This window comes from Erpetoichthys calabaricus, chromosome 3, assembly GCF_900747795.2.
Source record: "Erpetoichthys calabaricus chromosome 3, fErpCal1.3, whole genome shotgun sequence".
Lineage (NCBI taxonomy): Eukaryota > Metazoa > Chordata > Cladistia > Polypteriformes > Polypteridae > Erpetoichthys > Erpetoichthys calabaricus.
Window position 1 is genome coordinate 175329206 of NC_041396.2, and position 25115 is coordinate 175354320.

General features: G+C 37.6%; 1 protein-coding gene across 1 annotated transcript in view; it reads right to left on the bottom strand.

Moving 5' to 3' along the window:
• Positions 1 to 8346: 8346 nt before the first annotated feature.
• The window catches only part of bach2b (BTB and CNC homology 1, basic leucine zipper transcription factor 2b), a 303267-nt gene continuing 286498 nt past the window's right edge, over positions 8347 to 25115 (bottom strand). The window contains exons 6-7 of the mRNA XM_028797547.2: positions 17642 to 17848; positions 8347 to 15729 (exon numbers count right to left, since the gene is read on the bottom strand). Coding sequence (XP_028653380.1) covers positions 15220 to 15729; positions 17642 to 17848 — 717 coding nt within the window. The 3' untranslated portion in view covers positions 8347 to 15219. The remainder of the gene's footprint in view (positions 15730 to 17641; positions 17849 to 25115) is intronic.

Sequence of the window (25115 nt, forward strand, 5' to 3'; positions counted from 1 at the left end):
TTTTAGTAAGATTCCTATAACAAAGGATATCTACAATGCATCACAAAATTATTAAGCCACTTCAACAGATTTTTGAAATACTGCTAGATGACACAATTGATACAAATGCTGTTCAAGTTATACTTTTATTGCAAAATTTGCATGGTCAAGTTGAAAGACGGGCGGCACGGTGGCGCAGTGGGTAGCGCTGCTGCCTCGCAGTTGGGAGATCTGGGGACCTGGGTTCAATTCCCGGGTCCTCCCTGCATGGAGTTTGCATGTTCTCCCTGTGTCTGCGTGGGTTTCCTCCGGGGGCTCCGGTTTCCTCCCACAGTCCCAAAGACATGCAGGTTAGGTTGGATTGGCGATTCTAAATTGGCCCTAGTGTGTGCTTGGTGTGTGGGTGTGTTTGTGTGTGTCCTGCGGTGGGTTGGCACCCTGCTCAGGATTGGTTCCTGCCTTGTGCCCTGTGTTGGCTGGGATTGGCTCCAGCAGACCCCCGTGACCCTGTGTTCGGATTCAGCGGGTTGGAAAATGGATGGATGGATGGAAGTTGAAAGACTTTAAAGGCATTTTTTACCTTTGCCATTCTGGCCTGCAGAGGGCACTCCTGCCGCCTAAACCCGACACAAGACAGACACGGGACACAAGTTCAACACATTCATTATTAATTTTTTTCCTGTGGGAAACGCCTTCCTCGTGTCCCACCTGCACACCACAGTTCAAAGCACCAAACACAGCACAGAACACACTTCTCTTCTTTCCTTTTTGTACTCTCCGTGTCTCAGTCCGCCTCCACTCCCCCTGGCGGTATCCGTCAATAAGGTCGCACACATAAAGGCGACCTCAATTGGGCGCGGCGAATAAAAGCGCACATAAATAAAAGCGAGCTTCAAAAGGGCGACCTCAATTGAGCGCCGAATAAATGCGCGCGCAAATAAAGGAGTGCTTCAAAAGGGTGACGTCAATTGGGGGCAGCGAATAAAGGCAAACGCAACAAAATTATTACAGAAAATTTATTAGATAAAGGCAATGATTGAACGTATAAAAAGGTGAAAGCAAGAATATTAAAACATCCAATTAATTAATGCATGAACTTCTAACGAACTACTTCTAAAGCTCTCTATATTTCGTTGTTTTCAAAATTACAGAAAATTAGATTAAGGCAATGAATGACTGAATGTATAAAAAGGTGAAAGCAAGTTACACTTGAAGCTGTAGATTATGTGCAATGCCACGTAGATATTTGAGATGCGGTCTATTAGCATAATCAAGGACAATTAATTTAATTTATTCGGCGCTCAATTGTGGTCGCCCTTTTGAAGATCGCTTTTATTTATGTGCCCTTTTATTCTCCGCGCCCAATTGAGGTCGCCCTTTTGAAGGTCGCCTTTTTGTGCGCGCCCTTATTGAATAGAACCCCCCCCTGGCAAGCTTTGTCCTCCATCTACCAACTATGGCTGCCAGAGTATTGGTGGCCGGCTCCTTGTATCGAGCGCCTGGAAGTGCTACAGGTATTCTGTGACATTCTTCCAGCTGCACTTCCAGGTGTGGCAGGTGCTGTAACTAAGGGGTCAGCAGTACCTGCAGCAACCCCTGGCGGTGCCCATGGAACCCAACAGGTCTGCTCCAAGCTCCAACTCTCGTGGAGCCCTTTGAGAGTACGAGGCACCGCTGGCATCTAGCTCTCTTGGAGAGGTAGTGCCCTGGATTTGCTCTCTCCCCCAGTCCTACCACTATATAGGTTTCCTGGCCGGGAAAGGGCTCCGGCCATCTGTCACATCATCTTACTTGAAATCTATAATTTGCTGATGCAATTGTCTCAGCAATATTCTTTGCCTGAGTGGCAATGCAGTCATTGATGCATTTTATGAATTTAAACTTCAGCATGATTAGGAGTCATTGGTCACACAGTTAATGAAATGAAGAGTTATGAAGATGAACACTAAAGAACATTCTAAGGAAACTAGAAGCACAATAATAATAATGCACACTATGAAAAGTTAACAAAAATAAAAAAAGTGTTTGTATTTTTCTTTGAGTGGTTTTGACAAAGTAATCATGAAATGGAATTTGCACGATACCAACCTACCAGACACTGCCTTCAAAAAGATATCTGTCAAAACAGCATTATCTATTCAAGGAGGACAGGATTCCTCTTGTAGAACGGGGTGTCCAAGTCTGATCCTGAAGGATCGGACTGCAGGTTTTGGTTCCAACCAGTTTCTTAATTAGTAACAAACAGCTGCTGCTAGGGCAGCACAGTTTACTGGCCTTAATTTTAATAGATTAGACTTTTATGGTACAAATACATTAAATACTGTCCTGGGACATACTGCAAAGGGACTTTCAGTGTCCTAAAAACAAAAATCAACAGGACGATGACCACAAGCACAGGGTCTAAACAATGGAGTGGCTTAAAATTAAAAATGGGATTGTTCTCACACTTAGTTGCCAGATTTGCCCTCAAATAACAGTAAGTTTGCTTCTTTAGGGAACAGGTCTGCCAGGAGGATTAGGCAAAACCACTGATAACTGGTGAGCAAAGCAGGGAAATGCCATCTGCTAATGACTTCAAATAATTATTCCTGCAGAAGATACCAGAACTAAATGTGAATGTGTGGTCTGATTAGGCATGCAAGTAAAAAAAATCTTTTTTTTTTACTTATGACATCTTCTGACAACTAATGTAATCTTTATAATTTTGTTTCTGAGTATGTTCGATTACAATAAAAAAATGTAATATTACATGTATTTATTTGTAACCCAACAATGTATTGTTTTCCATTTATCCTCAAAATGGGCAAGGCTGGTAATGCTCACTCTCCAAAACTGTCAGGAATACTAGGATGGAGTATAAACCACAGATATCTGTAAGTGAAACTTCAGCCTTAAAGTTGAGGAAACTATTTCTTCAAATATACTTTTTATGTAAACTTCAACTCTAGATAAGATGATGAAGAAAACAGATTATTGTACAGGTGAGATAATGTGCAGTCAGAGGGTAAAGGGATTTTGTTATAGGTGTTGTTCTTATTATTTCAGTACTATGTTAAATGAATAGTTACAATCAGGTGTTAAAATGGAACCATTGCATTTTCAGGCTGGGACTGGGATGTCTGGTGCTTTGCTTCCATTTTTGTAATTGTAAAAGAAGCCTTCTGGTTAATTTGCCAGTGTCTCAAGGTCTATATTGTGGCTTTAGATCCAGTAGAAGGCACAACCAGTCTTGTTCCGTTTGATCTCACTAAACATCTAATGGCTAAAAATGCAAATCGGAAAGTAAAGTCTCTTTATGAACCAAACCCTGTTTTAAACTGGTCAGCATGGTATCTTTTCATCCAATTACCCCTCAGGCTCCTTTTATGCTAAATATAAATAATTTTTTACTGATCTAATTCTATAGAATGTAGAAAAACTAGACTTTTAAAATACACACAAGTACAGACAAGTAAGGACACTTGGGCATATCAACTGCCTTTGGCATCAATCTAGTCACATAATTTGGAGTTGAGGTGAAGGTGGTGCCATGATTTAATCGTTGATGGCATGTGGCACCATCATTTAGTTGCCTTGTTACATTTTACGTGTGTCATTGACCAAAAATAATATTAATCAAATTTTGAGATATAACAGAGACAGGTGATTTAAATAAGGACTTGAAATAGTGGAATCAATTTCAAATTCACTTTTGGTAAGAAATTATTGTCTTGTGAGATCTGTAAAAACAAGCTAACTTTTCATGAGGGCACAACCTTGATGCAACTTAAAAGAAAAAGCATCACAGTAGTGATGGTCTCTTTCACTTACACTTGGGGATAATCCAGCAGCACTCTTAAAACCACTTTTTCATGGTTCTTCTCATCCTTATCTGACAGTGCAAAATTTGAGTCATCAACAATATGCAAAAGTACTCTTGAAGAACATTTCTTTTGAAGATAGCAATGGACGGCATTTGATGCTGTACTATAAGGAAAAAGACGGCTTGCAGCAGACGAAACTCGGTTCATCTTGCGGTCTTTGCTGCCATCTAACCGCAGATTAAAAACTGAAATCACTCTAGGCAACTTAACAATGGTTTAAGGTTCCCAATGGGGGTGTGGTGGGCGCTGAAGAAATATAAGGGGGCATTTCTGGTCCAAGACATATTAAGGGTCATTGAGGACCAGCCGCCACCCCCTTTGGCAATACTCGAAAGAACGCGCTGAAAAGTTTGTTTAATACTAAAAATCCTAAAAAACATGTTTCAACTAATTATTCTAAATGTCCATTAAGAAAAACCTGTATGTATTTAATAGTTGGTATTGGTTACAAGTTTGCACAAGTCATGCATTCTCAGATCATGCAAGTCCTTACAAGACTAACACACGTGCAGAGGACCGAATCTATGCATGTTTTGACAGGTTCATTGAACATTACTATAAATACGTGATAAGTTTTTTATCAATACCAGATTGTTTCGAAATTCCTTCAGAGCTAGTGTTAACCTTAAATTACAGTGTGGTACGTACAGATCACATTCAAAGGATAACTGAAGTGGGCCTACTTATTAAAAACTAGGGGGCAAAGCCCCCTGCTAGCTTTGCTCGCCAATCCCCCTCGCGTATGTGGATTTCACTTTCACCAAACAACAAACCTTTAAATTCTCGTGCATATGCCTCATCATTGGGAAGAAACACAACTTTTCTCGCAGGACTTGAAGGTATCTCCCTCGTCACATCTTGTCCCAGGTTTTTTTTATATAATAGACAGATATATTATTGGCGCAATAACTGTTGCCACATAGGTAAGTACATATTTTTTATCATTATTTTATTATTATTCTTGTTTTATTTTTTCAGACAGAACCATGTCGGATTCAAAGAAAAAATGTACACAATATAATGTTGAATATTGGCTGATATGTCTTCAGTGGCATCGAAACAAGACAATGATGGATTACGTGCCTCTTACAACATTTCCTTGCTTATTGCTAAATCGGAAAAATCGAACACTATTGGTGAAGAATTGATACTGCCAGCTGTGATTGAGGTTTTGTGTACTGTGCTGCACAAGCCACCGTCTGATATTATTAAAAAAATTCCATTGAGCAATAGTACAGTGCAGAGACGAATAGACGAAATATCCGAGGATGTGGAGAGTTCTTTAACTGATTTTTTGAAGACTACAGAGTTTTCTTTACAGCTCGATTAATCTACTTTACCAGGCAATGAGTCTTTACTTCTAGCATACGTTCGCTTCATAAAAGATGGAAAGATTTGTCAAGAACTATTATTCGCAAGAACATTAGAAACAGACACTAAAGGAAAATCTATATTTAACGTATTGGAACACTATTTTAAAGAAAAAGGTATTCCTCAGAATAATATCGTGTCTGTTGCTACCGATGGTGCTCCGGCAATGGTTGGATGCTACCACGGGTTTGATTTCATATTTGAAAAAGGTAGTCCCAAATGTAGTCGCCGTGCATTGTGTCATTCACCGACAACATTTGGTTGCAAAAAACCTTAGTGACCGTATTCATTGTTCACTACAGTATGTAATTACAGCAGTTAACAAGATCAGAAGCAATACTCTCAATGATAGATTATTTGGAATGCTTTGTGATGAAAACGATGAAGACTTTAATCGTTTACTATTGCACACAGAAGTTTGTTGGCTGTCAAAGGGTACCTGTCTAAAACGGTTTTACGAACTCTTTGAATTAGTTATAAAGTTTTTTGAAAACAAAGATGATTCGTTAAAGGAGAAGAATTTATTGAAATTTAAGAATGATATAGCTTATTTGACAGATTTATACAACAAATTTAATTAAACGAATCTACAGCTGCAAGGAGATGATTTGAATTTGATCAAAGCAAAGGCAACTATTTCTGCGTTCATGTCAAAACTTGCCTTGTATAAATGAAATTTAGGTCGAAGACAATTTTATCAGTTTCCAAATCTTTCTTCAGTGGAAACAAATGATGACGACATTCTGGTTTATAGTCAGCATTTGGAAGCACTTAAAGAAGATTTTACAAATAGATTTCAGGATTTACTCAACCTGATCATTCTAGATTGGGTCCTAGAACCTTCCTCAAACCTACAAATAGCAGAATTATCACTGCAGGAGGAGTTGATAGAATTGTCAACAAATGAAGAGTTGAAATTGAAATAAAAAATTGATATCAAGAATTTTGTCTTCAAAGGCAAATTACAATATTATGTCCAGCCTTACAGGCTGCAGCAAAGAAGTTTCTCATTGCATTCCCATCATCATATTTAGCCTAAAGAGGATTCAGCATGGTCAACAGTCTATTAACAAAGAAAAGGAACAGATAGTCAACAGTGGAACGTGGCGATTTAAGATTGCTGATGATAAAAATGGCACAAAACATCCAAAAATTAGTGTCATCACACCAAGCTCAGCCCTCTCACTAATAATATTATATTCATTTTTTTCATAATATGAATTTTTTTAATCATACTTTGAGCAATTCACCAATATTGTTAATATCTTCTAATAAAATAATTTAAAAAAAATTGAACATTGTACAAGAAATATAGATTTTTCAGATTTGGATAAAATAATTGCCTTTTTGCACAAATGTTGTTTTTTTTTAACTGATATCTTAATCAGTACTGAGTTGCAGCCCTAATCAGAATGCTGGGGCACACTACTCTAAGTCTGCTCTTGACTGCATAGGCAGTATATGCTAAGGCTATGCGACTATTTGCCTAAGAGGGATGAATTAATCAGAATTAACTTGCCTTAAGAAAATAGGTAATCAGAGTACAGTAGAAGTTAAAATGTATTCAATATATTCTGCTCAACTGCCACAATTAAGGGCTTTACATCAATATTAGATTTCAGCTCAACTTAACACCTTTTCCATCTGAACATAAAAAAACAGATAAAAGGTTGGAGAATATGAGGCCTATGCCAGCTGATTTCCATGATTTGTGGCGAGACAGTGTACATATAGAGTTTAACTTATCCTCTAAACGGTGGCTTTATATTTGAATGGTATATTGTGAATTAATGACTTGTCAACTTGTGCAGAACAGACTGGTTTATCATGAAAGGGTCCTAGGGTTACAATATTCTCACTTTCAGGCTCTTTAGTGCATAGACCTGACCAGAATATGCCAAATCTCCACTATAGCCCTACTATGTTTATACTTACCAGACTGCCACAAAGATAAAGCTGCAATCTGCAGCTCTACTTATGGTCCATAGTCAGGGCTGACTGATACTGGAGCTAAATACTTCCCATGTTCTCTTTTATCTATGACCCCAGATAACACAAACTTTTCACGATTAATACTTTTATTCATGCATTAAATATTTAACGTAAGGCTTTAACATAAGATTTAACATAAGCTCAAAAAGAAGCAAAGCAAATTGAGTTTCAAATGACAAATCATACCAATACAACCTGGATGGATAGCAACTCTTCTTACTGGGACTCTAGGCACCCGTTAGATGGCCAGGTGACTGTTTGTAGTAAGATAAGTGGTCCCAGTGGATGGAATCGATGGCGTGAGAAACAATGAGCTTCTGCATAGCTCAGAATTCATGCCATTTTTTTGCTTCCCTGATGCACCTCTTTGTGCCAATGGAACATCATAGTGCAGGTCATGTTCAGGCCTTGTGCCCCTGGACCAATCCTGGCTAGGCACAACTTATGTTTTCTGCCAAAACTGGGTTGGGTCAAACTTGTTTTTTGTTCATGCAGTAACAGCAGGTCCTGGTTCATACGGATTCTGAAGTAGTATTCGGAGTTGAACAGGCATAGCAAGATCTTATATATTCTCTGGTACATGGCAGGTTACAAGAAAGGTTTTTCTTCTGACTAGTTAAAGCATTTTTGAAATACACATACATGCATTAGCACATTAAAGATACATGTCTTGATGATGTACTGTATGTAAAATATGAAAGGAAATCACACTAAACAATTATATAAAAATCTATCCGTTTGTTACAGATACAGTTGAAATTTAACATAAATCAGTGAATGTATCCATCTTAACACATTTGATCTTATATTGCTGTCATAGATAAATAAGACATTTCTTTTCAGAGTAATCGTTACCTTATATATTGAAGGCTAAGGACTCTTACAATAGTGAAGAGAGAGGTGGCTACATAATACTTGTGGAAAGTACGAGTTAACAGGTTTGTCTTTTTATTTCTTTCTGTTGAGTACAACAGTTATTTGGAAAGAATGATTTGGAAAATGTTTCATTAGAAGAGTTTTTCAGAGACCAAAATTATTAACATTTGATATAGACAGTCAATCCCTCACAATTTGATCTGTGATACTGCACAAACAGAATAATAAATAAGTTAACAGGTCAAAGAGATCAGGACACTGAAGATAATGGTACATAATGATATGTTCTTTATTTCATTAACAGAAATGGTGTCTAGACATAAAAATCAGTTATTTGTAACACTTTCAATTTAAATGAATGAAAAGGGGATTGTTTTGCACAATATTGTATTTACACTCAGTTGAGAACATCATAAAACCTATTAGGGTCATAGCGATTTTGAAAAAAAAACAAAAAAAAAAACATAAAAAAATAAAAGTAAACAAAAAAGGTAAAAATTCTTGGTAACAGAATTAGCATTAACAGCTATCTCATATCAACAATATAAACACAAACACTTCTAGAAAAAAAATCTCAGATTACGAGCATAAGAACTAGTACATTAAAAAAAGATGCACCATATCTACGAAAACATTAATTCCATAAAATCTGTGTAAAAAGCATGTAGAAAAAACACCTTATGCAATTTGTTGATACAGTCATTGACCAGTTATGAGAGGTATGAAAGATTTTACAGGTAGATAAGTGTGTGAAAAGTCCATACTGCTAACCTGGGACTCAGAGCTTGGAAGCCCCTCTGCAAACACTAATTTCACCCTGTTGTGAATATGGCCTCTGAGAGTCGTAAGGCAAAGAGTTGGAGGTGCACTTGTATCCAAATGATTCTGAAACAAACAATCATATAAACAAAGCCACTGGACAGTATTCAAGAGCACCGGTGGGTCATGCCCACCTTTAGACTTTTGGGAGATGGGGGTGGATGACATAAGTATAAATTTCAGCCATCAGGAATCAATAAGAGGCGAGTCTTGTACTTGCCACTCATTGATTAACAACAAAGCCAGGATTAATACTGACTCAGTAAGCAGCAGTAAAACACACCAGCTATCATCATCATCACCTATTGGTACATCACATTTTCAACTCCACCATTCACCAGAAATATAACTTACAATGTCAGAAATAGTCACTGTGTAAGCAGCATTTTAGTTAGTGAAAATACTTACTGTACATTGCATGTTTTTGGCAGTTGACTTTGTTCTGATGGTATTAGCCAAATTACTGGTAGAATTACTTATTGCAAATGAGAACATGGGGGGTTGACTGCAGAAAGAAATGAGCCCTCAAACTGCGGTTTCCCACTAGATTTGTTCACAATGCTCTTTTCACATTTCTCTTTTCAAAAATGCATAATATAGCCCTTTTCGGTTTTCCATTTGTGCAAATCTTGTAAATGGAGCTTTTTCTCAGATGTGCCCCATTTATTCAAAGATGATAAAACAGGGGAAGATATCAAAGAAAATAAATTAACTTATTAAAATGAACTGCTTTTGTGTTACAAATAAAGAGAAAAGCATGAAGTTTGGGGGGCATTAATGTCTGTTCCAGAATCAACTTGGACAAAAAATTAAATTCAAGGCACCTTGAGACAACAACAAACAATAGAAGATCTACACTATACAGTTTAAGAAGTAGTAACTACTAAAATGGACAAAGCATATGAATAAAAGCTATCAGCAGCTATGAAACACAAATCTACTGCAAAAGACTACACATAAATCCTGGCAGTCTTTAAAAAATGGGCTACAAAATTAACCAAATGACTGGCAACTGCAAACCTTAAACCTGACTTGAACTTAGAGCAAAGGCGCTAGTAAAGTAAGGGAGAATTCAAATTGAGTTTAAGCCAATTTGCTTCTGTCCATAAAGCCAAAAAAGTGGTTAGGAAGACTGGCCATAAATATGGGACCCTGTTATCAGCTCACTGATGTGCTTAGGTAATGCAAATAAGCTTTCCAGACCCAGATGGGTAGGCAGGGGCCTTTTCTTTAGAATATTAAAAATCTCAAAGATCTGCTGGGAGAAAAGGAAGACACTGCTGACAAGTATAATGATTGCGTCAATTTACAACAATCCCAGCTTTACTTTGAAGATGAAGTAAACATTTAAAAGTAATCTCATATCTGTGACAGGATTTGCAATGGATTGAGACCAACTTCTAATCTCTCTCTCATTATGTCATGCATATATTCTTCTATTTGGAAAAGAGGCTCACTAATGTTTAAGTTATTTAAAATAATAAAAATGTAGAGCAAGTGCAAACACATAAAAAGGTAGAAATCAACATAGCTTATTAAATGGTGTATATATATGTGTATGTGTACGTATATATATATATATATATATATATATATATACATGTATGTATGTATGTATGTATGTATGTATGTATGTATGTATGTATGTATGTATGTATGTATGTATGTATAAGAGCAGTGGTTCAAGATATTTTCACATTTGTATTCTTAAAGCTTGGCACCAAATTCTTTGAAGAAAGTGATGCTTTGCACTGGACTGGCTTGTAGAATCAGGGGCTAAATTTACTGCTACATAAAAACCACACCAAACACACAAGAGCCTCTGATAACACCAGAGAAACCATTTCAGCCCACTAATGGTTGATGGGTCTATGGGGAAATTTAAAATAGGTAATGGCCCTTTAGAGGGAAGTCAGTTAAGTGCAGCAACCAGCTAGGCTTCTCTTATGTATGACAATAGTGCACTGTGGCTTTAAGTGGGAATGTTAGGTTTATTTTGGGCACACATTCTTGCTAGTGTGCCTAATGAGTCAGAACACCAACTTCTTTTATGACCAAAAACAACTTTGGTAAAAACACAATTCTCTCTGTTTACAAAGTTGCAAATATGTCTCTCATATGGAGTAGTTAAGAATGACACAAATCTGTTTTTGATGTCATTCAAAGGACACCATACTTTTTAACCTGCTAGTCCCTTTTAGATACTCAAGTTTTAAAATTTCTGATTAGTTTGTGAAATTAACATTTTTGTCATAGTTTTTTTCCCCATCGCGGAACACAAAATTTCAGCAGTTTGCTTATAATTGTTGAAAACTTCGTATAGTTAAATTTCATGAAAGTGGCATTGCAAATGACAAGCAGGAAGGAGAAGAGTAACTAAGGAAGTGTAAAAGGGTAGTTGCAGGCGGCTCAGCAGCAAGTATTGATAACATGCAGAAGGGATTTGCTATTGAATGGAGTCATTCACTAACAGCAATGGAAAAATTACAATACTGAAAAAAGATGTTAACTGTAGTTGTAGCAGTGCTCTTTGATGTGTAAGACATTTGCCCACATTTACATCTGCACTACTATTGTTCATACCTCCACCTATCATTATTTAACACTTTATTCTTCAGGGCATGGTCTAGTTAGCTGTTTTCCACGAGGTCAGCTATATACTTTCATAGCAGCTACAGTTTCCAAATGTATTATTAATACAGGCAAAGCCTACTGTTTAGCCCATATGAGTAAACAATAATAGTATATCAATGATAAATAAATAAAGCAGGGCACTATATGACATGTGTCTATATAGAAGATATTTTGACAAACCACTTGAAGTGGTCTATACTTTTTACAGGGACAGAGATTATCTCGGCATCAACACCTACAAAAAAAAAAAAAAAGGGTCAGCCGCAATTGTATGCTCTGTGATATTGGTAGATATGAACTTTAAAAATAAAAATAAAATATTTGTTTAGGAGATGAATGCTGCCACTGGCATCTGTAGCAATTATATTTTCATGCCTTTCCTACTCATTTAAGGAAACCTGCAGGAATATCTATGGAGGTAACCCATTTGAAAGGTTTTAAAGTCACTATGGTAATGAATGTGAAATATTAAGACCTCAGGGTCAGGCTGGTTAAGATTGGCTTTGGTCAGGTCAGGTCTGGTTTTAGTGAGGATTTCATTGGACACTTGTGCAGACAGGTGCTTCAGAAAGATATAAGAAGGCAAACACGAAAGCAAATTCACATTATTCAACAATACAGAAGTGAAAGACACTCACAGCTTGATGAAAGTTAAAAGTTCAATACATTGTCTTTTCATGCATTTTAGAAAATTGGATGCAAAAGTACTTATTATAAATAAAAACAACTATTTAATGATTATTATATATTTGAGTTAATTTTCAAAAGGTCAATACACTTCAAATAAACATTTTTATATTGAGTGGCTGCAATAAATGAAGTCCTGCCAGACCACTACTGCTTTATCATTACTGATTAGATCTTCATTTGTTCATTTGGTGGGAAACAGCTTATCAATTTTTTTTTCCTTTTGAAAGAATACAGGAAGAAAGGATTGCATAAGGTAAATGAGATGGATGCTGCATGACAGCAGTAACTACAAATGAACACAAATCCATTTTTCTTATCCAAAATCAAGTATGCTTTTCTTTGTCAGTGTGTGTGTAAATGGATGAAAGTGAATGTAAAAAATACAGTGTGCTTCGGAAAAAGCAAAAAAAAGTAAGCATTAATGCCAAACTGAAAAATCTTAAGTGGGTTAACTGCAAGAATTATGCACTGAAAGGTTTCACAGTCCTAACCTTTTATGTCTAATGTCTATTTCATTTTAGTGTGGAATCAACACTTACTTTTTCTTTCTTTATATATATATTAAATGTATATTGAATGGTTATAGCTTATAAATAATTTACGCACACATAATCCTTGCTTTTAGTACTCGCTCTTTTCCTGTGTCTTTGATGCTGCCTAAAGTATGTGCCAGATCTCAGATTAGACAGGAAACCATCCATTGCCAAATATGCCAGCTGAAGTTGACAAAAATAAGAACGCTATTATTACCCATACTCCCTACTAATTTGGTGACATGTTAATAAAGCAGGTGTTAAGCTATATCTTTGTCACTGTGGAAGAACCAACAAGAGGAGCAGAAATAAAGTTGAGGCAATTATTGCAATCATGTTCCATTTGTTACACAAAGGTTGACTTCCACTCATGGGAAGACAGACCCATCTTATATCTGGGGAAAGGTTACTCTCTGTCATGTGCCAACTACTAAGCAGAAAGGAAGCACAAACCTTAGTAGCGGTGCACCAGTGACAGAGAAAAAAATGTGGCAGTTAAAAAAAATATATAAATATATACGTACATTTGCTTTTCCACTTGAGGTGACTGCTCAGAGATTTTTTTTCAAGTTTTTTATTTTCCTCTTTCTCTATTTACACTACCCAAAAAAAAGTTAATCGCTATGCAATTCTAAAACACTATGCATTTAGGGTGCAACAAACCTATGCACAGCTGTTGTTAAATCTAATTGTATGCAGCTCTTGACCAGTTTTAAATTTAATAGTGCAATTTACAATTGGTCATGTGATTACTTGTAGCCAATCAAATACAAATGTGCATCAAAGGGATTTTAAAATATTATCCACTTTGCTTTTTCTTCCAAATAAATTTGGCATCACTGCCAAAACTTCAAGGAGCACAGGTACTATCACTTAGATTCCTTTACATTTTAGCTTATACATGAGGTGCAGACAGTATTCCTTTTCATTCTATGATACTTGCTAAAGATTAAAATATTTTAATAACCTTATGGTTTTCATCTTCTTTTATAAGTGCCAAATTAAGATCCTACTCTAACTTTCAACATTTGAAAAAGTAGGTACAAAATATATTCTGAACAGATGATTTGCATTGTGAGTGCTTGAAGCATTTGGTTCAAAGTGCTAACATTTGAAAGGAGTTGAGAGAACTTGTTGTAGTGAAACCATCAAATGTATGACCCACTGGAGAACTCCGATAAGAGCATAGCTTAAAATTGGCTTCCTATCAACGCCTCCAACACTGTGTCCCAACAAAGGAAAGGAAAACGACCGAGTGCTGTACCGTTAAACCTATGGAAAGTATGCCCCATATGACATTTTCATTGTTTCAACCTTTACTCTTGCACATTGATTTAAACATATTACAGTCCTACAAAAAGAGGTTCAGTATATCATTAATAGCTTCCAATTAGTTAATATCCTACAAAAAATCCATTAGCTGGATTTTCACATACCTGTATTCCCACAACAAACCCACTATTTTTAACACTCGAGTTTAGAAGGCCATTACATTCGAGAAATTTGCTAATATTTTTAATCATCTTCACAAGGCCAATATCCTGAGTGTAAGAATAGCTTTCTGAAAAAGGAACAGAAAGACAAAAATGGGGGAACTTACCAAGGACAGGAAACAGAAATGAGATTCAACGACACCACTCAGCCCCTGTCAGAGATGTCACTCACATCTTGGTGTCAACGAATATTAAACTTCATGTCTGAATTTTTAATAGCTTTTCTTTTTTGAACTATATCACCATGCTTACATGGCACCATGGGAGAGTGCCACAATATATACAAAAAAAAAAATACAAAACCATCAATCAAGTAGACAAAGAGTGATATTGCTGATGTGAGCTAATTAGCCACCTCGCCATTCTTAGTTATTCCTTTGATTTTCTTTAAATATGATAAAAGGCAATAGAGGAATGTTTGAATTCAAACTTTTGTACAATACAAGTGAGGGGCTCATATTTTAAAAACGCTAATATGCAGTGATGCTCAACAGATTTTTGCATATGAATACATGATACAGTCCAGTGGCTGTATACAATGCATGATGTAAAGTAACTATTTAATTTAATGAACATTCAGAAGAATTCCTGAGTTTGCATTGCTGTGACAAGGGCCACCAAGAGACAGAGAAGAAAAACAGAACAGAAAACGATTACCAGGTCCATAAAAGGTTATAATCTGAGATGCTGTCTGCGCCCATCCCTGGTATAATTGAATTCCAACCTAAAAAAGCAGTGTTACCACTGCTGCATTCCTTGCATCAAAGCAAGGTGTAGCACCATTGTAACGATTTCAGTCAAATTTTTATATTAAAAGAGGGAACACCTGGAGAGCAGTATTGCTTCTGTTAAGACAACTGTAGTGTCAACCATTTTAAAAAGAAAAATGACCTAATGAACACTGGCAGAAGCTGACTGGCCCACCTCCCTCCAGGTAGAAGAGACTTAAAAAAAATCAAAATTTTCTTTCTAAGTACAGTCTTTTCTAGGCTGTTCGTCAGTTGTACATTTTTCAGTCATTTCTTGGCAAAAGTCTACAGTGACGGTTTGACTGTACTGTTCCACATTAGCCCCCCGTTCTAGGTAAGCACCTGGGTCAAGTGCTACATCAGTTAGGCAGTTTTCTGATTCTTTGCCTGGGAACCATTGTGCCCCCAAAGAGGCAGTGCTGGGTTCTGTGCAGCACTGAATGCTTTTCTCCTTACACTGGGACAGCATGAAGTTTTTTTCTAGTCCTGGGGTTGGAGAATTGGTGGAGGAAGAGGAGGAGGAAGGTTTAATGCTGGTGGCTGTTGTGGGGCCACTTTGATCCACAGGCCTGAGTACAGGGCAGTTCCTGTGCAGAGACTGAATCTGCTCAGGGCTCAGTTGCACGTCCCTGCACACCTCCTGGGAAAGACATGAAAAATTCTCCCACAGTTCTCCCATACAGGCTTTCAGTTGATTCCTTTCTGTAAGCAGCTTTTCCTTCTCACATACCTGTCAAAACAGAGAAATCATTACTATTTAGCGCAAATCCAGTCCAGCAGATGGCACTGTTGTTAAAATGTTTACAGAAACATAATTTAGTTCTCACAATCAAATTTTTCTGTTCCAGTTTGGGGCTTGATGGCCAAAACCATTTTAAATGACCAATTGATCCATTTCTTTATAACACAATTTAAAGGGTTTGTGAACTTCCATATCTTGCTATTTTGGAATAGTCATCTTTATTAACACGAATCATGTCAATTATTTATGTACAATACAATTTGCTACTTTGCCCACTGAACATAAATTGGAAATTTATGAATATTTATTTGTGTTTCTATTTTTGTTGTTGAATATTTGATATTGAAGTTGTGATGTCTTATAATATTGTTGTAGTGGTCATAATATATGACAAAATAACAGATTGGTAGTCTTCATTATTTTATAATATTGTTGTAGTGGTCATAATATATGACAAAATAACAGGCTGGTAGTCTTCATTATGTATGTTTTTGTTTAATGGTGTTATTCTTCTACTATTTTATCATTATTGATTCTGGAAGCCTAATACATTGTGAAATGCAATGCCTCTCTCAGTCTCTCTCCCTCATAAAGATTTAATAGAGGCCATCTCTTTCCTTGCACACCATCCAGTTCTGCTGTTGCCACACTTATCACCCACAGCACCTTCCATGTGGCTCAAATGATCTTTTCTCAGTCGTGTTCACTGCTTTCACATTCAGGCTGCTTGTTCTGCCTCACCCGACTTACTTGGCATCACAGGCAACATCATCTGCACTTGCTTTGGCCAACTCCATGAGCTGATGTTAGGATCCTCACACACACATAGACACACCCTTTACACTTGGACCTTTTATTGCCAGCTTCTCAGGGTGGCCCTGTTCTCTATCCCAGGTCCACAGTTCATGCCAAAAACAACACTGCATACTAGCACATGGAACTTTTGTATTAAAAAGGTATCTTTGAATTTTTCAGCTCCTGTAACTCTGGGCTCTAGCGTATAAAACTGTAAAATTACATTTTAACTTACACAAAGCCTGACCTAATTAAAAGAAAAAGAAAGGTTCTAGAAAAGGCTGCTGAGGTCAAAAGGACGAATATTTGGAAGGAAAGAAATGCTTCCTGTGCTTTGGAAAATCTGGTTTTTGACACCAAAATATTTTAGAACTGAGTACATATATTAGCAACAAACAACTTTTCTGGCGATACAGATTTGCATTTAAAAAGTGAAAATTCATGGGGCTCACTATAGACTTTGCCCTCAAATCTCAGGATGCCTTCTGTAAAAGTTTTCCTAATACCTTGAAAAATAGTCATAACATAATTCCCATTACAACAAAATATGAAAACTATGAGATGTGCTGGAATCAAGTGCAATTACACCTCACCTTGACACTGTCTCACAATACTACTTGGGCTGGACTGGGCCAGGCCAGGTTAAGACAGGCACCTAATAAAGTGCCCCCGAGCTCTCCCCTCAACCCCTGACTAAACACCCAACACACTTTAACAGAACAACATTCCTTCATTCACTCCTTGACACTTCCATCCAAATGTCACTTTGCCTAAGCTGTGCAAGTCACTGTCATATGATACAAACATGGAAACAGACGCTTTAACTTTGACCATAACATCAGGGAGTTAGAAGGGGAACGGTATAAAAAAGTAGATAAAAACACAATGAATATTGGGTTTTTCTATACTGTGTACACTGTATCAACTTATAAAGTGCAGTATACAGTGTAGAGAAGGAGGAATATATATAAAAGATATGAGAGGCTGGATTCTTAGCTAAGCCTGCTGAAAAACATGTGGCTTGATTGTTTTTGACATTTTACCATAAAGGTTTTCATATTTATTTTCCATTGCACTGAACAAACAAGGCATCAGGCAGACGTACCAGTTTATGAATCTCACATTCAAGATTCTGAATACAGTCAAGCTTCCTCTTCCGACAGCGTTGGGCAGCAATACGGTTCTTGCTCCTCCGACGGACATCATGAATGTACTCTAGTTGCTCTGAGGTCAGTTTGTGCATTTTTATCATCATTTGGAAGTCATTCCTTGGAAGATCTGTGATTTGATCTACTGGAAAAGGAAGCTTGACCTACAAGAAGGAAGAAATAAGTGAGTCAGTTAAGTCATGTGCAGCATTAAATGGTTTAGGTTTTTCAACAAAACTTTGTCCTTCTTTATCATTGGTGTCATTATTTTTTCAACTCTCCCAAGTTGATTTTTCTATTTCATCAAAAATATCTGAGTGAAAATGATGAATAGTGTATAACCCTTACAGCAAACTACACTGAAAGTGGAGAAGGGCTTAAATAAATAAGACCTTGAATGAAGACATGGATAAGTGGCTGGAGCAGGTAAATGATCCTGCTGTCTCACTATGATATGTTTATAAATGGCTACAAAATCCACAAGCTGACATACTTATTTTTAGTTACTTCAAGTAAGCGATGAACAGGTCAGTATCACAAAGCCTGTGATTTAAATGTTGACTTGGGCTTTCTTCAATTATTTATCAGCTCTAAAAAGTTTTGAAGAAGTATGGATGTACAAGAGATACCCAGGAGAGAATGCAAAGAAGCCACAGATTATATGAATACATAATTTGTCAGGACATAAAGAGGATAAAGTTGAGAGCTCATCGCAATAATCATTTTTAATGAACTCAGCAATTACTGAAAAGGGAACCACAGAGAAGCACAATATAAAATAATTATTATCCACTGAATTTTGCATTTCTATGTTGATTGCAGAGGAACTCTTTTACCCCAAATGGAAGAATAATACATCATTTATATTTTTCTAACTGGAGGATTAAATATACTTTTCAAAGTAAAAATGAATACATAATGGATTAGATATTGCCCTTACAATGTTAATGTTTTTCATAGCAAAACCTTACTGATTTTTGGCATATGAAAAATACATATTTTAAATAGAAAATGTGCTAAAAATATAGTACTATGCAAAGGTTTTAGGCAGATGTGAAAAAAATGCTGTAAACAAAGAATGCTTTCAGAAATATAAATAATGATTGTTTATTGTTACCAATTTACAAAATGCAAAGTGAGCGAACAAAAGAAAAATCTAAATCAAATCAATTTTTGGTGTTACTACCTTTTGCCTTCAAACCAGCATCAATTCTTATAGGTCCACTTGCACAAAGTCAGGGATTTTGTAGGATTATAGTCAGGTGTATGATCAACCAATTATACCAAACAGGTGCTACTGCATCAGCAAGGTCTCTCCCAGACAAAGATTTCAAAGCAGACTGGGGTTTCAAGATGTGCTGTTCAAGCTCTTTTGAAGAAGCACAAAGAAACGAGCAAAGTTGAAGATCGTAGACGCAGTGGTCGGCCAAGGAAACTTAGTGCAGCAGATGAAAGACACATCAAGCTTATTACCCTTCGAAATCGGAAGATGTCCAGCAGTGCCATCAGCTCAGAACTGGCAGAAACCAGTGGGACCCAGGTACACCCATCTACTGTCCGGAGAAGTCTGGCCAGAAGTGGTCTTCATGGAAGAGTTGCAGCCAAAAAGCCATACCTCCGACGTGGAAACAAGGCCAAGCGACTCAAGTATGCACGAAAACATAGGAACTGGGGTGCAGAAAAATGCCAGCAGGTGCTCTGGACTGATGAGTCAAAATTTGAAATATTTGGCTGTAGCAGAAGGTAGTTTGTTCGTCGAAGGGCTGGAGAGCGGTACAATAATGAGTGTCTGCAGGCAACAGTGAAGCATGGTGGAGGTTCCTTGAATGTTTGGGGCTGCATTTCTGCAAATGGAGTTGGAGATTTAGTCAGGATTAATGGTGTTCTCAATGCTGAGAAATACAGGCATCATGCAATACCATCAGGGAGGCGTATGATTGGCCCCAAATTTATTCTGCAGCAGGACAACGACCCCAAACATACAGCCAAAGTCATTAAGAACTATCTTCAGCATAAAGAAGAACAAGAAGTCCTGGAAGTGATGGTATGGCCCCCACAGAGCCCTGATTTCAACATCATTGAGTGTGTCTAGGATTACATGAAGAGACAGAAGGATGTGAGGAAGCCTACATCCACAGAAGATCTGTGGTTAGTTCTCCAAGATGTTTGGAACAACCTACCTGCCAAGTTCCTTCAAAAACTGTGTGCAAGTGTACCTAGAAGAATTGATGCTGTTTTGAAGGCAAAGGGTGGTCACACCAAATATTGATTTGATTTAGATTTCTCTTTTGTTCATTCACTGCATTTTGTTGATTGATGAAAATAAATGATTAACACTTCCATTTTTGAAAGCATTCTTTGTTTACAGCATTTTTTCACACCTGCCTAAAACTTTTGCACATACATAGGTGTACAAAAGCTTTATATTTAAAATATGTAGTTAAATCTGTATCAGAGGGTTATTACACAATTATTAATATATAATTAATACGTACATGTTGTGGAAGCTGGCCCGGACACCGAACGTTCAACCACCAACACACGTTTATTCATAATTTACTATTTACAAGTGCACACATCCCAGTACTTCCGTACCAAATCACCCTCAAGTCCTGGCCTTTCTAATGCCTTTCCCTCTTCTTAACCCGCTCCACTCCTCTCCTCTGAGCTCCGTCCTCTTCCACCCGACTCCAGCCATCGAATGTAGGGAGGTGGCCCCTTTTAAATTCATCCAGATGTGCTCCAGGTGTCTCCCAATGAGCTTCTGGCTTCCTGGTATGGCGGAAGTGCCGGCTGAGCACCAGGAAGCATTCCGGGTGTCCCTGGTCTTCGTCCCCCCAGCACTTCCGAGTGTGGTGGAAGTGCTGAGGGCCAGGGCTCTCCAAGCATTTGGGTGCCCCCTGGCGGTGACCACGGGCCCCTATAGGGTTGAGCTTCCATGCTCCTTTCCCGTGGTCCCCATATCCACCAGGGCGGTCGCCCCCTCATGGTCTGGAGGAGGCGTAATCCTCCTTTGGTCCGTCCGGGCGTCCCAGCTGGGTACTGCCCCCAGCTGCTCGCCACAATGTAAATATAAATATGTATACCTATATATATCTATAGACAGACAGATAGATGTTAATATTTTATCACACTTGCTAACTCTTACAGTTGGATCCCAAGGCATTTCTAGGCCAGCTGGGAGGTATAATTCTCCCATTGGGCCCTGGATCTTCCCAAGCGTCTCCTACCAGTTGGTTGTGCCTACAAAACCTCCACAGGAAGGCATCTGGGGGATATCAGGATCAGATGCCCAAGCTATCTCAACTGGCTTGTCTCTGAGCCTCTCCCAAACATCTGTACTTCTCACCCTATCTCTAAAGGAGAGCCCAACTACCTTTTCAGAAAGGGCATTTTAGTCATGAACCAAAGCTCACAAGCATAGGTGAAGGTAGGGATGTAAATTACCTGGTGAATCAAGAGCTTTTCCTAGTGGCTCAACTCCTTCTTCACCACTGATAAAGTGACCATATAACTGCACTTTTCTTCTTGCACATAAAAAGCCCCCTAGATACCTAAACTCCTTCACCTGAGGCAGTAACTCACCTCCCACTCAGTGAGGACAGTCCACCCTTTTCAGACTGAGGACCATTTTTTATTCAGACTCCCTTACATATTTTGTTTTAATTGGGGCTCATCAGGTGTACAAACCTTTACTTCCCCTTATGGGGATCGAACCAAAAACATCAGTGCCTGAGACGGCGGCTGAGGTCTCTGAGGCTAGGGCTGTGTGCCGGCAATCAGAATGTGGCCAGTTCGAATCCTATAAACGTCAAAAGTGACTCTACTCCATTGGGCCCTTGAGCAGGGCCCTTAACCTGCAATTGCTTTGTCCTAGATATGATGTTACACTGCATCCAGCCCAGCAAGCAGGTCCTCCAACTTGCAGGGAAAACTCGGGTTGGTGGCAGGACTGGAACTCACACTGATCCAGTGTGGTGCAGAGGTGTCATCCGTTGCCTGGCTGCACTCAGGTCCTAATCTGGGTGGTTTGTTGTGAGCTCCCAACCTCTCTCTCTCTCCCTCCCTCCTCTCCCTTATGACACTGCATTCCTCATAAAATCTATGCTTCAGTTCAACTAGCAACTTGAAATTGTCCATTGTATTACTGTGATTGTGCCTTTATTTGTGTTTGGCTTTCACCTTTGCCCAGTGCTGTGAGGTTACACTTTGTCTCCGCTCCCTGTGATAATGAATTAGTATAAGAAAAAATAATATTCTAAGAATAACATCATGCTACAGGCATAGGGTGCATACATTAAAATCATAAAATCTCAAAAATGACCTTTTAGTATTGTATTAAACAGCAAATCTTCATTAATATTCAGTTTTCTTTAATACTCAAAACAATACCTTTACTTCACTTGTGATAAACATCAGTAAAATACAGTTATGAAAAATTTGTGAATATAATGTAATAAGTATTTTAAGTTTTGTTAAAAATAATAATATATAAAATAATATATAAATAATAATATAATTATGCTAAATACAATTTATATATATGTATTTAATAACATTTGAGAAATGGACTTCATTTAAACTACATATGAAATATGTTGTGATACTGGAAATAACTGAAACATAATTTCACATATGCAAATTATTAATTAGCGATTATTAAAACTGGTTAATTAATTTCTGGGTCAGCGGTTAAGCCAATCCACCAATGTTGGACAAAAGACTAATTGTATATTGTAAAAATAATTGGATATAACATTACATATTAAATTTACACTTTGTTATTTAGGACTTTAGATTCAAGCAATCCCTTCTAGTCTGATCAGCTCTCATTTTCTTATACATCATGTCTGCTAGTATATATATAACAATGTGATTATATACTGTATATATCAAATTTTCTTATAGCAAAGCATATAAAGTAAGATAATAATGATATACACCATTAGCTCATTTTGTATTCCATGTACTGAATACAAAAAACAGCAATACTGTATATATGTATTGTTTCTGGAGATCGTTAGAAATTTTTAATACCTATATTGGGCAACCAACTGCCAGTTTATTGTCTGATAGATGCTTCCTAGTCTCAGGATGATGAAAAACATGGGTACTGTAAAACAGCTAAACATCCTTCTAGTGAGTTCTCTACAGTCATAACAGCTTTCAACTGAACAGATGGGAAAATGAAAGCTTATCAGGATTGTTAAATGTGTCTTTAATCATTTTCATATGTCCAAACAACAAGGGTTTGCATATACTGTACACATCAGATATTACACACCCCTGGAGGCTAAAGCAAACCCTGGCAGCACCAGGCTCAAGGCAGGAAACAGTTCTGTACAGGGCTCTGGACGACTGCAAGGCCTAATCATGCACACCACCACACACAGGCAGACTCAGAGCAACCCAATAAACTGAGCTGCAAGAGTTTGGGGATCTGGGAGGGAAACCGATTCAGACAGAGGCAGGATGTATAAAAATGCACATGGATAATGACTGGCTGTGCGATTTGAACCCAGGATCCATGCAGCAACAGTGCTTGCCACTGTTCCATCATGACACCTAGCATTACATTCCAATTTTGCTAAAAAGTGTTTTTTTTTAATCTATTTTTTACTCAACAGTGTAAAGTAGCAGTGAAGGGCAAAAAACACATAGTCCGTCAACAATAAGCACAAACAGGATACACCTGGTAAAGAACAGAGGTTAAACAGGGTAACAGAAACGGAGAAATGCACACACAATGAGTAATTAATTCATCCATTTAAGCAGTTGTTTAACACACAGAGGAAACATGACAAAAGATGGCGCTGTCAGCACAGAAATGATACAAAGAAATACAAGTGCCAGCTGCAACTTTGTCATCTACTTAAAATTACACCCACATATCATTGCTAGATAAAAAAGAATACAATTGGAGTTGTTCATTAAAAGTCTTTTTGACTTAATTTACACGAAGGTGAAGTAATTAATGTTGCTAAAATGCTGATCTAGTGAGCAAGTTAAATGCCACAATAGTGCTTGTAACTGTTTTGTTAATACAAAAACTCACAGACTATGTACCCTCACTCACTGGCTATAATGCCTATCATACTAATGAAAACACATCTCTGGTACCTTGACTTAAAACACCACGGTAATGACTGGCACTTGTAAGCTACAGGCTGTTCTTTTTAAAGAGATCGATCTTATTAAAGCTGTGAACTACAGTAACTGCCTGGTATGAGCAAATAAAACCTGAACATCGGAGAGATTTCTATTTTAACAATATCTATATAAAAGAACATCTTGTAGGTGACACTTGCCTATGCAGGTATTCAGTAACCCACTAGATATTAAAGTGTCAGTCCATTGCATAGCATATTAACTCATATTGAGAACATGTAGTCACCAATAAATATTACATACAGGGTCTTCTGATTGAAAAGTCAAACACCTCAAGTGACTGGGCTAGAATCCGAACCCATGTGTCTTGAGATGTGACTCAGCACAAATAAACAGTACAGTCTGTCCGTCACTCATTTTCTAACCTGCTTAGTCCTGAACAGATTCACTGGGGTCTACTAGCACCTAACCCAGATAGTATAGGGCACAAGGCAGGAACAAACACTGGATAGGGCACAGGAGGAAACTGACAGACACAGGGAGAACATGCACACTCCAAGGAGGGAGGACCCGGGACGCAAACGCTGGTCTCCTTACTGGAAGACGGCACCACCGTGCTGCCCTAACCAGTACATATACTGTAAATATGCTGTGTGTGTATATAAACATATATATATATTTATATATATATATATATATATATATATATATATATATATACATACATACATACATACACTGGGGGGGTCCGCCCCTGCTCGCATTGAATTTTGATTCCGTGTTTGGACTTACATCGTGATAACGCAATGTATAACTGCCCATGAGTGAACATTGTTTCTGTCTCTCTAATAAATAAAACAACTTTCTCAAATGTTTGTCCATGCTCTTTCTTCTTCGCTTTGTTGTTGACGTGTCATCTAGAACGTATAAAATTATTGTCCTGATAAAATTTATAAGAGCTGAGAGCGCAGGAAGTGTGTCTGACAAAAGCATTCCCACGACTGAGGTTAGATGACTGTGGTCTTGTTAGAAAATAGTTGTAAGTAGCGCATGACTTGAAAGGATCTCATGTTAAAAGTCTCTTAAAAAACTTCATACCACAACAACATTTTTGGAATCTTTTAATTCTCACTGCCAACACGATTTAGATGATCTACAAGTCTCTGACTTAAAGTTTAAATCCAAACAACATATTCAATCTCTTTTCGCTGTTCTGTTATTTCACCAAGTAATAATTTCCATTTGTTTGCACTAATCCGATCTTTCCTATCCTTTTTTTGAGACTTTGGAATTTTCGCACTTCCATTATCTCTAACCTGCTGT